The 15,603-nt window shown below is 44.4% G+C and overlaps 1 protein-coding gene across 2 annotated transcripts in view; it reads right to left on the bottom strand.

Moving 5' to 3' along the window:
- Positions 1-15,603, bottom strand: part of gria4b (glutamate receptor, ionotropic, AMPA 4b) — a 518,469-nt gene that overhangs the window by 308,908 nt on the left and 193,958 nt on the right. For both annotated transcript variants that reach the window (XM_072447036.1, XM_072447035.1), the window contains exon 3: positions 13,250-13,489. In XM_072447036.1, the coding sequence (XP_072303137.1) occupies positions 13,250-13,489 (240 nt within the window). The remainder of the gene's footprint in view (positions 1-13,249; positions 13,490-15,603) is intronic.

Below are 15,603 nucleotides of genomic sequence, written 5' to 3'. Positions count from 1 at the left end.
TGTGTAGAAGGATGTGTGTAGACGGAGGTGTGTAGAAGGAGGTGTGTAGAAGGAGGTGTGTAGAAGGAGGTGTGTAGAAGGAGGTGTGTAGAAGGAGGTGTGTAGAAGGAGGTGTGTAGACGGAGGTGTGTAGAAGGAGGTGTGTAGAAGGAGGTGTGTAGAAGGAGGGGTGTAGACGGAGATGTGTGGACGGAGGTCTGTAGACGGAGGTGTGTAGAAGGAGGTGTGTAGAAGGAGGTGTGTAGAAGGAGGTGTGTAGACGGAGGTGTGTAGAAGGAGGTGTGTAGAAGGAGGTGTGTAGAAGGAGGTGTGTAGAAGGAGGTGTGTAGACGGAGGTGTGTAGAAGGAGGTGTGTAGAAGGAGGTGTGTAGACGGAGGTGTGTAGAAGGAGGTGTGTAGAAGGAGGTGTGTAGACGGAGATGAGTGGACGGAGGTCTGTAGACGGAGGTGTGTAGAAGGAGGTGTGTAGAAGGAGGTGTGTAGACGGAGGTGTGTAGAAGGAGGTGTGTAGAAGGAGGTGTGTAGAAGGATGTGTGTAGACGGAGGTGTGTAGAAGGAGGTGTGTAGAAGGAGGTGTGTAGAAGGAGGTGTGTAGAAGGAGGTGTGTAGAAGGAGGTGTGTAGACGGAGGTGTGTAGAAGGAGGTGTGTAGAAGGAGGTGTGTAGAAGGAGGTGTGTAGAAGGAGGTGTGTAGAAGGAGGTGTGTAGACGGAGGTGTGTAGAAGGAGGTGTGTAGAAGGAGGTGTGTAGAAGGAGGTGTGTAGAAGGAGGTGTGTAGACGGAGGTGTGTAGAAGGAGGTGTGTAGAAGGAGGTGTGTAGACGGAGGTGTGTAGAAGGAGGTGTGTAGAAGGAGGTGTGTAGACGGAGATGAGTGGACGGAGGTCTGTAGACGGAGGTTTGTAGAAGGAGGTGTGTAGACGGAGGTGTGTAGACGGAGGTGTGTAGAAGGAGGTGTGTAGAAGGAGGTGTGTAGAAGGATGTGTGTAGACGGAGGTGTGTAGAAGGAGGTGTGTAGAAGGAGGTGTGTAGAAGGAGGTGTGTAGAAGGAGGTGTGTAGAAGGAGGTGTGTAGACGGAGGTGTGTAGAAGGAGGTGTGTAGAAGGAGGTGTGTAGAAGGAGGTGTGTAGAAGGAGGTGTGTAGAAGGAGGCGTGTAGACGGAGGCGTGTAGAAGGAGGTGTGTAGACGGAGATGTGTGGACGGAGGTCTGTAGACGGAGGTGTGTAGAAGGAGGTGTGTAGAAGGAGGTGTGTAGAAGGAGGTGTGTAGACGGAGGTGTGTAGAAGGAGGTGTGTAGAAGGAGGCGTGTAGACGGAGGCGTGTAGAAGGAGGTGTGTAGAAGGAGGTGCGTAGAAGGAGGTGCGTAGACGGAAGTGTGTAGAAGGAGGTGTGTAGACGGAGGTGTGTAGAAGGAGGTGTGTAGAAGGAGGTGTGTAGATGGAGGTGTGTAGAAGGAGGTGTGTAGAAGGAGGTGTGTAGAAGGAGGTTTGTAGAAGGAGGTGTGTAGACGGAGGTGTGTAGACGGAGGTGTGTAGAAGGAGGTGTGTAGAAGGATGTGTGTAGACGGAGGTGTGTAGAAGGAGGTGTGTAGAAGGAGGTGTGTAGAAGGAGGTGTGTAGAAGGAGGTGTGTAGAAGGAGGTTTGTAGAAGGAGGTGTGTAGACGGAGGTGTGTAGACGGAGGTGTGTAGAAGGAGGTGTGTAGAAGGAGGTGTGTAGAAGGATGTGTGTAGACGGAGGTGTGTAGAAGGAGGTGTGTAGAAGGAGGTGTGTAGAAGGAGGTGTGTAGAAGGAGGTGTGTAGAAGGAGGTGTGTAGACGGAGGTGTGTAGAAGGAGGTGTGTAGAAGGAGGTGTGTAGAAGGAGGTGTGTAGACGGAGATGTGTGGACGGAGGTCTGTAGACGGAGGTGTGTAGAAGGAGGTGTGTAGAAGGAGGTGTGTAGAAGGAGGTGTGTAGACGGAGGTGTGTAGAAGGAGGTGTGTAGAAGGAGGCGTGTAGACGGAGGCGTGTAGAAGGAGGTGTGTAGATGGAGGTGTGTAGAAGGAGGTGTGTAGAAGGAGGTGTGTAGAAGGAGGTTTGTAGAAGGAGGTGTGTAGACGGAGGTGTGTAGACGGAGGTGTGTAGAAGGAGGTGTGTAGAAGGAGGTGTGTAGAAGGATGTGTGTAGACGGAGGTGTGTAGAAGGAGGTGTGTAGAAGGAGGTGTGTAGAAGGAGGTGTGTAGAAGGAGGTGTGTAGAAGGAGGTGTGTAGACGGAGGTGTGTAGAAGGAGGTGTGTAGAAGGAGGTGTGTAGAAGGAGGGGTGTAGACGGAGATGTGTGGACGGAGGTCTGTAGACGGAGGTGTGTAGAAGGAGGTGTGTAGAAGGAGGTGTGTAGAAGGAGGTGTGTAGACGGAGGTGTGTAGAAGGAGGTGTGTAGAAGGAGGTGTGTAGAAGGAGGTGTGTAGAAGGAGGTGTGTAGAAGGAGGTGTGTAGACGGAGGTGTGTAGAAGGAGGTGTGTAGAAGGAGGTGTGTAGACGGAGGTGTGTAGAAGGAGGTGTGGAGACGGAGGTGTGTAGAAGGAGGTGTGTAGAAGGAGGTGTGTAGAAGGAGGTGTGTAGAAGGAGGTGTGTAGAAGGAGGTGTGTAGACGGAGGGACAGACGTGGGTAATGTACAGAGGAGTTTCAATAAAGCTACAAAAAGGAGCTAAAGCGCCTCCTTCTGTGTGACACCTTAAACACTCACAAAACGAAAAAATAAATTCTTAAAAAATTTGGTTTGGAGGTCTTGGACAAGCTCTGTCCTTGTCCCAGTCACATTCACACGAGGAGGACCAGAAAGTCCAAGTCCCGAACAAGAACGTGTCGTCCTCCTAACACTAGGTGGCGATATGCGTCGTTTCAGCGACTAATACAACCCCCCATTTCAGTCGACCTCTTGCGTCTCATATAAACAACTATAATGCGCATTTTGGACCAACAGCAGTCGTACAACTTTGTTCATCTCGTATGTAACGTTATTGTGCAGATGAAGTGCAGTGTGAGTGAATGCGGTTGTGTTCTTCCTTCGACAGGCTTCTTTTATGGTTCTGTTCTTCCTTGTATGGTTTTGTTCTGGGGTCATAGGTCAGTGTCGGCTGTGGAGCATGCCAGAACGATGATTTCGATGAGAATAAGGTGTTCACAGGCACATGAAGATGTCTGATTGTATCGGACTAAAGCAACTATTTGTTTTTTTGGTTTGCATGCGAGTAAGCTCGATAACCATAGTTAAGATGACTGTGGTCAACGTTTTGATGAAAATAAAGACAATTGGTAGGTGAGGAAGCTGAAGTCGGACTTTGTCAGTGCCGACCTAGTTTTTGAGCTAGCCTCTAACTTCCTGGTCCCAGCATGCACTTGTACTGATCAAGATTAGATGGAAATGAAGATTCTCATTCAGAATGGATCGTTTTTGCCATACGGAGGGGAAGGACAGATATGATGCATACATTGCAATACTATTCACCTTTAAACACGCTCTTTAGTACCTTTACTTTGGCATCTCATGTTTTAGAACCAATTTTTTTTTTATAGAATTAAAACAAAAAAATTATATCTCTGACATTCCCCGTGGCCCTGACTGTGTTTTGGTGTCATCTACTGGCTGCAGAGGGAATTACAACAAGCTCATAAACAACAACTGGAAAAAGTGATTGATGGACGTAAAAACAGCAGAGAAGATCCTCAGAGCCACATCGCAGATTCAAGAAAACGTCAGTTTCAGAATGGATTGTTTTTGACGGTTGGAGGGAGAAGATTCCTCAAGTGTGACTGAAGCTAAATGCTACTCCAGGTATGTTTTTGATGAGGGAACAATGCTAAAACCTGATTAAAAGCTCATTATTATTATGTGTCCTTTAACAGATGTAGATGTTAAAATAAGAGGTTTGTACTGTTTTATGTGTATATTTGGATTTTATTTGTGAATCAAAATGTATTAATCCCTTTTCAAATCCAAAGCCCTATGGTGTATGTGGTGTCGCTTCACTTCTAAACTTTTGATCCTATGCCACAGACTCAGACTCACCTGCAACCAGCAGAAAGAAACACAAGCCAGGTGAATCAAACCCTGTGGCACAAACACCCAAAGAAAAGCAGAGATCGTTCGAGCGATGGTGATTGATGATACAGGTGGATGCATAAACGTATTAAGTGTGAGATCACAACTATTAATGGTTTGTTTCCCTCTCTAGCATTTTCTGAAATGATCTAAGATTATCAATGTCTTTTCATCCCTGTGGCCCCACAGTTTTAGCCTGAGCTGAGTGTAATTGCAGTTCATGCTCTATCTGTGGTCACTCTGGTGTCATTAGGCCAGACCCAGTGTGGACAACATCAGATAGTGGAGCTTTGTCCAGCGCAGAGCGCTAAGTCCAGTCAGGCATGTTGCAGCCTGATAAGAACACTCCACTGCTCAAAGCCCACAGGCCAATGGGAGGGGCTGAAGGCAGGGGGCCTCCATGGAAACAAGTTACATGTCAGATCTGTGGGGAGGCGATTGCTTGAAGATATTTTTAAGGAATAAAAACGTGTAGTTGAAAATGGCAAGACAGATAAGTTTAATGCCATAATATCATATACGTAGTGTAATAAGTGCAAATGCCATGCAATAAGACCAAAACAATTATTTTTAGGCTTAAAATGCCATTAAGTGCATAACATTGCATGTTGGTCACATTGGACGATTAAAAATGATTCATTTCAACAACAACATTTACAAAAGAACAGTTGAAAGTAGACATAAATGGGTAATGCTAACCAGGACCCATGTAAACCAATAGGGCGGCTAATGCCGAGCTAACACATACAAACTTATTGGAGAAATTTACCGATCTCGTAGTTTTCTCTTAAACGCACGACTTTATAACGGCTCTATACTGTTTGGGCTACAGTGTGTGTAGGAAGCTACCAGGTCACACATAATAATATAATATTGGTCAATGGCGGTGATCGAGGGCATGAATGGCACGTAAATCAAAGAGTCAGAGTTGGCGAACACCACTGTCCAGATGCAAAAACATTTGATGATAAACCAAAGTAGTTTCCTGTTTATTCTAACTTCAGCCACAGAGCGCCACAAACTTGGGATTACTGGACATCTTTTGGTGAATTGCTGACTTCATGAGTCAAATTATGATCCAGTTATGATTGAGTTTTAATTTATTTTAAGAATATGTTATGTTTGGGTGACGTCAGCTGCTCAGGGATCAGAGGTCTGCAAACCAGGACCTGAGCCTGGAAAAGCATTATGCCAGTTGTCATGGTCACCGTCTGTCTGGTGAAGTAAAGTTGTCAAGTTTTACTCACAGTCTTCTTTCTCTGCTCCTCTTGGTTTCCTCCTCCCTTCTTGTTCTCCCTCTGGTTACCGCCCCTTTGTCTCTCTGGTTAACGCCCCTTTGTCTCTCTGGTTAACGCCCCTTTGTCTCTCTGGTTAACGCCCCTTTGTCTCTCTGGTTACCGCCCCTTTGTCTCTCTGGTTACCGCCCCTTTGTCTCTCTGGTTACCGCCCCTTTTGTCTCTCTGTTTACCGCCCCTTTGTCTCTCTGGTTACCGCCCCTTTGTCTCTCTGGTTACCGCCCCTTTGTCCCTCTGGTTACGCCCCTTTGTCTCTCTGGTTACCGCCCCTTTGTCTCTCTGGTTACCGCCCCTTTGTCTCTCTGGTTACCGCCCCTTTGTCTCTCTGGTTACCGCCCCTTTGTCTCTCTGGTTACCGCCCCTTTGTCTCTCTGGTTAACGCCCCTTTGTCTCTCTGGTTAACGCCCCTTTGTCTCTCTGGTTACCGCCCCTTTGTCTCTCTGGTTACCGCCCCTTTGTCTCTCTGGTTACCGCCCCTTTGTCTCTCTGGTTACCACCCCTTTGTCTCTCTGGTTACCGCCCCTTTGTCTCTCTGGTTACCGCCCCTTTGTCTCTCTGGTTACCGCCCCTTTGTCCCTCTGGTTACCGCCCCTTTGTCTCTCTGGTTACCGCCCCTTTGTCTCTCTGGTTACCGCCCCTTTGTCTCTCTGGTTACCGCCCCTTTGTCTCTCTGGTTACCGCCCCTTTGTCTCTCTGGTTAACGCCCCTTTGTCTCTCTGGTTACCGCCCCTTTGTCTCTCTGGTTAACGCCCCTTTGTCCCTCTGGTTACCGCCCCTTTGTCTCTCTGGTTACCGCCCCTTTGTCTCTCTGGTTACCGCCCCTTTGTCTCTCTGGTTACCGCCCCTTTGTCTCTCTGGTTACCGCCCCTTTGTCTCTCTGGTTACCGCCCCTTTGTCTCTCTGGTTACCGCCCCTTTGTCTCTCTGGTTACCGCCCCTTTGTCTCTCTGGTTACCGCCCCTTTTGTCTCTCAGCTCATCACTGCTGTATCTCATTGTTGATCACTGGCTGTAGTATTTTAGGTTTTGGTTTCCTCTGTTCAGTGCGAGATTGTCTGCGAAGCCCCAGCATTTGAGCCGTTTTGCCTTTGATTCCTATTCTGACTCTGACTCTGATTTTTGCCTACTCCTGGTGATTCCTGTTTGCCGTCATCGACCTTTCCTTCTGCCTGACCTCTGATATCGCTGTTTGCCTGTGCACCGAACCTGGAACGGACTCTCTGACACCGCTGTGTGCTGGATCTGACCACTGCTGAAGGACTTTGTATTTGTTCTGTTTTATTCAATTAAAGAGTGTTAAACCATCGCCTGTTTCCAGCTCCGTAATTGGCTCCGTTCTGCCGTTCGTGACACCAGTGTTTCTCAAACTGTGGTACATGTACCACTGGTATGTGAGGTCCTTTAGGTGGTACATGGACACCTCTTCAGTTTTTGTGTTTTTGTCATTTTTAGTAAAATTTTGCTCTTCCTTGAGTACTTTTTTAGTTAAAACTACTGTGGCAATGGTGTCTTTCTAATTAAGACCTGGTTTAGCCTAAATCTAGCCCTGAAGTAGTCCTGTTATAGACCTCATTTAGGCCTGAAGTAGTCCTGTTATAGACCTCATTTAGGCCTGAAGTAGTCCTATTATAGACCTCATTTAGGCCTGAAGTAGTCCTGTTATAGACCTCATTTAGGCCTGAAGTAGTCCTGTTATAGACCTCATTTAGGCCTGAAGTAGTCCTGTTATAGACCTCATTTAGGCCTGAAGTAGTCCTGTTATAGACCTCATTTAGGCCTGAAGTAGTCCTGTTATAGACCTCATTTAGGCCTGAAGTAGTCCTGTTATAGACCTCATTTAGGCCTGAAGTAGTCCTGTTATAGACCTTTAGGCCTGAAGTAGTCCTGTTATAGACCTCATTTAGGCCTGAAGTAGTCCTGTTATAGACCTCATTTAGGCCTGAAGTAGTCCTGTTATAGACCTCATTTAGGCCTGACGTAGTCCTGTTATAGACCTCATTTAGGCCTGAAGTAGTCCTGTTATAGACCTCATTTAGGCCTGAAGTAGTCCTGTTATAGACCTCATTTAGGCCTGAAGTAGTCCTGTTATAGACCTTTAGGCCTGAAGTAGTCCTGTTATAGACCTCATTTAGGCCTGAAGTAGTCCTGTTATAGACCTTTAGGCCTGAAGTAGTCCTGTTATAGACCTCATTTAGGCCTGAAGTAGTCCTGTTATAGACCTCATTTAGGCCTGAAGTAGTCCTGTTATAGACCTTTAGGCCTGAAGTAGTCCTGTTATAGACCTCATTTAGGCCTGAAGTAGTCCTGTTATAGACCTCATTTAGGCCTGAAGTAGTCCTGTTATAGACCTCATTTAGGCCTGAAGTAGTCCTGTTATAGACCTCATTTAGGCCTGAAGTAGTCCTGTTATAGACCTCATTTAGGCCTGAAGTAGTCCTGTTATAGACCTCATTTAGGCCTGAAGTAGTCCTGTTATAGACCTTTAGGCCTGAAGTAGTCCTGTTATAGACCTTTAGGCCTGAAGTAGTCCTGTTATAGACCTTTAGGCCTGAAGTAGTCCTGTTATAGACCTTTAGGCCTGAAGTAGTCCTGTTATAGACCTCATTTAGGCCTGAAGTAGTCCTGTTATAGACCTTTAGGCCTGAAGTAGTCCTGTTATAGACCTCATTTAGGCCTGAAGTAGTCCTGTTATAGACCTTTAGGCCTGAAGTAGTCCTGTTATAGACCTTTAGGCCTGAAGTAGTCCTGTTATAGACCTTTAGGCCTGAAGTAGTCCTGTTATAGACCTTTAGGCCTGAAGTAGTCCTGTTATAGACCTCATTTAGGCCTGAAGTAGTCCTGTTATAGACCTTTAGGCCTGAAGTAGTCCTGTTATAGACCTTTAGGCCTGAAGTAGTCCTGTTATAGACCTTTAGGCCTGAAGTAGTCCTGTTATAGACCTTTAGGCCTGACGTAGTCCAGTTATAGACCTTTAGGCCTGAAGTAGTCCTGTTATAGACCTTTAGGCCTGACGTAGTCCTGTTATAGACCTTTAGGCCTGAAGTAGTCCTGTTATAGACCTTTAGGCCTGACGTAGTCCTGTTATAGACCTTTAGGCCTGAAGTAGTCCTGTTATAGACCTCATTTAGGCCTGAAGTAGTCCTTTCATAGACCTTTAGGCCTGAAGTAATCCTGTTATAGACCTTTAGGCCTGAAGTAGTCCTGTTATAGACCTTTAGGCCTGAAGTAGTCCTGTTATAGACCTTTAGGCCTGAAGTAGTCCTGTTATAGACCTCATTTAGGCCTGAAGTAGTCCTGTTATAGACCTTTAGGCCTGAAGTAGTCCTGTTATAGACCTTTAGGCCTGAAGTAGTCCTGTTATTGACCTTTAGGCCTGAAGTAGTCCTGTTATAGACCTTTAGGCCTGAAGTAGTCCTGTTATAGACCTTTAGGCCTGAAGTAGTCCTGTTATAGACCTTTAGGCCTGAAGTAGTCCTGTTATAGACCTTTAGGCCTGAAGTAGTCCTGTTATAGACATTTAGGCCTGAAGTAGTCCTGTTATAGACCTTTAGGCCTGAAGTAGTCCTGTTATAGACCTTTAGGCCTGAAGTAGTCCTGTTATAGACCTTTAGGCCTGAAGTAGTCCTGTTATAGACCTTTAGGCCTGAAGTAGTCCTGTTATAGACATTTAGGCCTGAAGTAGTCCTGTTATAGACCTTTAGGCCTGAAGTAGTCCTGTTATAGACCTTTAGGCCTGAAGTAGTCCTGTTATAGACCTTTAGGCCTGAAGTAGTCCTGTTATTGACCTTTAGGCCTGGTGGTACTAATGCTAATATGACAGCCAATAAGCTAGCTTGTTTTTGCTTTGCAAATGTTGTCATGAAAAAAATAGTTTATTAGGCCCGAGCCCCAGCAGGGCGGAGGGCCTATTGCTCCCGCAACGCTGCCGAAGGCCCCGTCGCCCCGTCGCCCCTGGCAAGTACAGTGAACTAGCCCATGCCGAAGGCATGGATCATGCATACTTACTCCTGCTATGACAGAAATAGTCAACAATTTGTGAATGGGCGTAGCCCATTCACAAATTGTTGACAACAGCAGCGCGAAGCGCTGCATTCCTCCAAAAACCCTCCTGGCATCGTCCCGTACGCGAGAATCCATGCCGCAGGCATGGGCCATGCTTGTTTCTGCTCAAATCAATGGAAGTCTATGGGGAGTGGGCGGGGCATCCCGACGAAATAGGGAGTGACGAGCGCGTAAGCGCTCGTAATGATGATTCCACCCCATGGCGGCATGGGGAAGGCTTAGAGCTTTCAAACGATGTATAATTTGTTGTTATAGAAAAAACGGCTATATTGTTTTTGCTAAAAATATTATTATTTTATTATTTTTCTTGTTCTTCTTCAGCGCTTTGATCTCTAATTTGACCCCCTGAACATGCTCAAAAACTCACCAAACTTTGCCCAAAATTCAGAATCGGCGAAAAATTTTGTTTTTTCTGGGCCATTTTTTTTTGCGTTAAAAAATGGCGCGACAGCGCCACCGACAAAAGTCAAAATACATTGCGCCTATGGAAGACGCCCCGAGGTCAACTTTGTCGTAGAGCTACGAAATTCGGGACACGCATTCCTCTTGTGAGGACAAAAAAAAATATTATTGTGGCCACGCCCCCAGACTTACCCTATGGCCGCCATCTTCCTTTGAAAATGAAAACACGCTGTGTTAGCCATTTTGTTCACGTCAAACTTTGACGAACTCCTCCTAGGGCGTTTTGCCCACCGACTTCAAAATCGGCGTACGTCCTCTGGACAAGTGGGGCATCTAAAGTTATTAAATTTTTTGAGATACCTTTTACGGTCTGTGTGCGGCGCAGCCGCAAAGTTGGACAACTTATTTTGGAATATTGCAGGTCTAAAAATTGCTCCCATTTGATCAAAACCAGTCCGATTAGGACCAAATTTGAATCATTTGTTAAACTTTCTAGTTTGGACCAGTTTAGGCTGACAAAATTGAAATGGCAGTGATAGCGCCCCCTACAGAGTGACCTTTAAATTAACATTGAAGGTCAAAAATTAGTTTTACCAAAATGTTCTAAACTTTACCCAAAATTCTATTTTGGCGTCCCGATCAAAAAAGCCAATCAGACAAATGCCTTAATTTTTACGACGTAGTCGTAGCGATGACATAAACTTCCCATGTTATCCCTATGGGAAAACCGCTAAATCTCTCGAATATCAACATTTTTCTGTTTCACACTTTAACAAACTCCTCCTAGTGCGTTTTGCCCACCAACCTCAAAATCGGTGTACGTCCTCTAGACAAGTGGGGCATCTAAAGTTATCCAAATTTTAAGGATATCTTTTACGGTCTCTGTGCGACGGAGCCGCAAACGTTTCCCAGAATTCTGACTATTTGGCCTTCAGAGTGGCCTATAAACAATAGAGTTTTTCCAAATGACATGATATTTTGAACAAAATTCTAATTTGCCATCCTGATCATAAAAGTATGAGAGTCAAAGTCATATTTTGTACGGCGTAACCGTAGCGTTGACAGAAACATCCCATGTTATCCTTATGGGAAAATCGTAGAATCGCTCAAATCACCACATTTTTACGCTTCAAACTTTAACAAACTCCTCCTAGGGTGATTGTCCGATCAAGCTCATATTTGAAGAATATCATCTACACAAGCGGGGCATCAAAAGTTATCCATATTTTGATTCTAAGTGCTACGGTCTCTGTGTGGCGGACCCGCAAATATATGTCAGAAATGGGAAAACAGCGAAATCTCTAAAATGACCACATTTTTACGCTTCACACTTTAACGAACTCCTCCTAGTGCGAAAGCCCGATCAAGCTCATATTTGGGGAAAATCATCTATACAAACGGGGCATCAACAATTAGTCATATTTTGATTTTAAGTGCTACGGTCTCTGTGCCGTGGAGCTGCAAATTTGACTGACTCTTGTGTTCATTTGCACTGGATTGGCCATGTCCAATGTGTCCCCGTCTGTCAAGTTCTTTTTTAATTCAACACACAATAAGGGCGCCATCTTTATCAAGTCGAAAGCGCAGAGTCGGAAGGCCGGCGGCCCGCGAGGGCCGTTGGATGCCGCTTGCGGCTTTAATTTCAACTGTTTTCACTCAATGTAGAACTTGGTCAGAAACTAGAACAAACTATAATGTGATCAAGCTGTTTCCATGACGCCATAAAGTGTCATCACAGTCTAAAACATGAGGTGACCACTTAGCAAAGCCCAGAGGAGCAGCTGAATAAAGATGTGCCTCCTCCACCTCCTCTTCCACCTCCTCCACCTCTACATCCTCCTCCTCCTCCACCTCCTCATCCTCCTCGTCCACCTCCTCCTCCACCTCCTCCTCCTCCTCTTCCTTACGCCTGACCCTCGGTGTCGGAGGAGTGCACTTGGGATATTGTCACAATAGGACACTTACAAGTATCAGTTCTATCAGTAAAATGTAATTATTTCTTCATCCTGTCGTTTGGCATTTTTGTTTTGTCCAACTACAGACAGTTTTTTAAATATATCTGCATTTTATACATTAATTAAACAATAATCCGATTAGGTTATTAGGTCTTCTGATATAATTATACTACAGTTTCTAATAAACTGGGAATTTTCTGAAGAGGCTGGACTGACACGACACGTCACAGTAACAACAGTGACATGTGGGAGGCAGCAGACTGCAAGGCATAATAAAGAAAGTATAATGCAAATATATGAATGAAAGAAATGAAATTAAACCTGTGGATGTACATGTTTCTCTCTGTGTCTGGGGCAGTTCGAAGGTATAATATCTTGGTAACTGTGTGATGGGTGGTGCAGATGTGGTTACTATATGGCCATGCAATTAATCCAGTTTAATCATGATAAAAGGGGCTGTTTTCATTTGAGGGCAGATGAAACCTCAGTGCGCTTGTTGCATTTATTTATAGGATGTTATATTCGCTGCAAAACAGGGAGTGTGCTGTTAACATGCAAATGTTTCTTAGCTTTACCATGACAGGGACCTTTCTGGCAGGGCAGAAATGAGTCTGTGAGTTCTTACTTAGACAGTGCTTTATTTTGGCCAGACAATTATAGAAGTTAGTTTCTGGGCCTTAAAGATATTAAAGAGGCTGCACAGCTTCAGGTCATTAGAACTACCATATTTTCCGGACTATAAGTCGCACTTTTTTTCATAGTTTTGTCTGGGGTGCGACTTATACTCCAGAGCGACTTATAGGTGATATTATTCGTTATTTTCACACTGGCAACGATGCATTTCACCTGTTGATTATTTTCAGCCTGGCAACCACAAGAGGGCGCTCTAGGCTCTAAGCGACGCAGAAGAAGAATTGGCACTTCCTCTTCCTCCAGAGTTTGTGGAGTTGGATTCAGTGGATTTAGTGATTTGGGGTAATACTGATGCTTAGCATGTTCTTTATGCTATATTGATCTGAATAACTGTAAATATGTTATGTTTACATCCCAGACACTGTCATGTAGTCACATGTGCGTCATGTAGCTGAAGGTGTTACGTTAGCATACGTACACCTATTCACTATGTTCTCTAATCTGTTATTTTTAATTGCATTTCAAGATTAAATGTCTGTTCTTGGTCCTGATTTTATCAAATAAATTTCCCCCCAAAAATGCGACTTATACTCCAGTGAGTCCGGAAAATACGGTACTAAACTGCAGGATCAAGCCTAGGGGAAGAAGATACAACAAAACAAAAGTGGTCCAAAGACAGAGTCCTGAGGCACACCCTCAGCAGACACACTGAAAGAAGTAATGTACTCTTAACTCTCCTGAGTGACATTCCAACCAGATCCTGGATCCAGTCTGTTGATCATGTAAAACGTCTTCATCATGTGAGTGTTGGTGAGAGTGCACTGACCTCGGTCCGTGTCGTAAAGGAAGACAAACTTGGTCCAGTCGTAGTGGTCGAGCAGGCTTAGCAGCGCCCCTCTGATGGAGGGCCGGAGCTGCAGCGTGAACTGGCTCTCTCCCTCTGTGGGGAAGCTGGCTGTGATGAGGGAGATGTGAAGAGCGCTGCAGAACGACGTGAGCGTGTGCACAGAGCGCTTGTCGTACAGGCCGAAGATGGCGAAGACACCACGGGAGTACTGCGAGCAGACTGCAGGGGGCAACAGAGAACAAGGACAATGTTAGCAGGTGATTTACTCTGCACAACTGGTGAGGTTTGGATCATTGACTAAATGAAACAAAGTAGTTCGGTGGGTCAAAGGTTACATACCAATGGGATACAAGGAATGACACAATTAACACATATTATTATTATATGGCAATTAACACTTCAACACAAATTATTTGGAAAAAGGTAAAAGCATCAAAAACAAGAAAAGTCCAGAGAATGCAAACCATGACCAAAGAATGGAACCGCTGTCATCAGAGTATTTCAGGTGGTGCTATTGCCCAGAGCAGCTTTATAGATTATATCCAATATTGTTTTATTACAATCAGAGGATCAGCGAACGGTGTCAATCTCCAAACACTTGAGAAACACAGTCATTCATCAACTCTCAAAATGCTTTATATGCGAAGAAAAGACAAAAAAGTATTAAAGGCTTGTTTGAACAGGTGAGTTTTAAGCCGTGATCATTCCACATTCTACACGACATATATATATATATATATATATATATATATATATATATATATATATATATATATATATATATATATATATATATATATATATATATATATATATATATATATATGTATATATTCAAATCTGTCAAAATAAGTCTTAAGTGATTCAAATGCTTTCATTAATCAACCCTTCCCACAATGCACTTTTCTTACAGCAGAGGTTCTAATTTATTTATGATTAGTTTATTTGAACATTTCTGTAAATGTGCCAGTATTAGCTTTAGTTTAGCTAGTTTCCAACTGTCGTCCCAGGCAAGGTGTAGAATACAAACCACACATTTACATGATATACAGTACAATAGATTTAGTAGAAATTAATTTACAGTTTTACCTGATTTGGTGGAAATATACTTGTTAATATGAATGATAGTTCTTTTCAGTCAAGTGTCACTTTACTGGCAGGGTCCACCACCAATTTGTTTCCTCAGACATGCTTTAGCTTTGCCTGAAATATTCCACAGTATGGAATTAAACTAAATGTGTCTTTTATTCATTGAATCACAATTTCTAAAAATTCCTTGGCAAAAAAAGGCTAAAATTGCCACAAAATCCAACCTTCCTGTCAGCCGAACTAAAGCAGTTTGTTTTTACGTTGGAAAATGCTTTCTGGACTGAGGAGTGTTTTTGCTGCAGTTCCTGGACTGGCCACTAGTCTAACTCACAACAGGTTTAAGCGATCATACCCTCTCCCAATGTTTGAATAGAATGTTGAAGCCCAGGAGTGTCACACAGGTTTAATACAGGTTTAACCACATTGTTTAATAAGATTCATTTCAGGTCTTTATAACATTGTTATCTAGGTCACGATAGCAGAATGTCTCCCATTTACAATAAAAGTACAAGGAGAAGCCTGAGGACCGTCAAGAAATGGTCAGGTTTGGACCCCCGTGTTGAAGCCTCTCAGCTGTAACAGTCACGATGCTACAGTTTGTTCAATATGGTACATCTCAGTGAAGATGAAACGGGTGGAGTTCTGATCCTCTGGCACCTAAGCTTCCTCGACCACAGCTCTGCACACGGTCAAGCTTTTGCAGCATTTAAGAGCACAGACTTTGTATCTGACCCTCAAATATTGCACTTGGACAGTGAGAAATGAGGCGTCAATCATATAAAACATGGTAATTAAATGTGTAAAGTGCCATGTTTATGGAGATATCAAATGAGAAAAGACTCTGACCAGAACATCAGATTATGTTCATCCAAAAGTGTGTTTTCCACCGTGCAATCAGTGAAAAAAAGCATCACGTTTGAAATTCTATCGTCATGGCAACACTAGCAACAAATCAGTCAACCAAAAATGAAGCAGCAGAACAGAGCCACGTCACCACGATGCAAACCTCTTCACATTTGAATGACAATTGATTGGTGTATGAAAATGGCTTGGCGCTGACGCCGGGGACAACGCGCCATTATCCGCTGATTAGCACTTTCAATCCTTTCAGGGCAGAGCCGCCGGTAAAAGCCATCACAACTGCACCGGGCGCTTTCATCTGCAAGCTGCTCCAGCGCTCATTTAATCACAGTATCCTTCCACCGCCATGGCATGCTTTTCATTCTGCCGGGGAATGTAGTGCC

This window comes from Eucyclogobius newberryi, unplaced genomic scaffold (genome assembly GCF_026437365.1).
Source record: "Eucyclogobius newberryi isolate DKJ021-1_F unplaced genomic scaffold, fEucNew1.0.hap1 SCAF_15, whole genome shotgun sequence".
In the NCBI taxonomy this organism is placed as follows: Eukaryota; Metazoa; Chordata; class Actinopteri; order Gobiiformes; family Gobiidae; genus Eucyclogobius; species Eucyclogobius newberryi.
The sequence above is the reverse complement of the archived record's forward strand: the minus strand, read 5'-3'. Positions and strand labels throughout refer to the sequence as shown.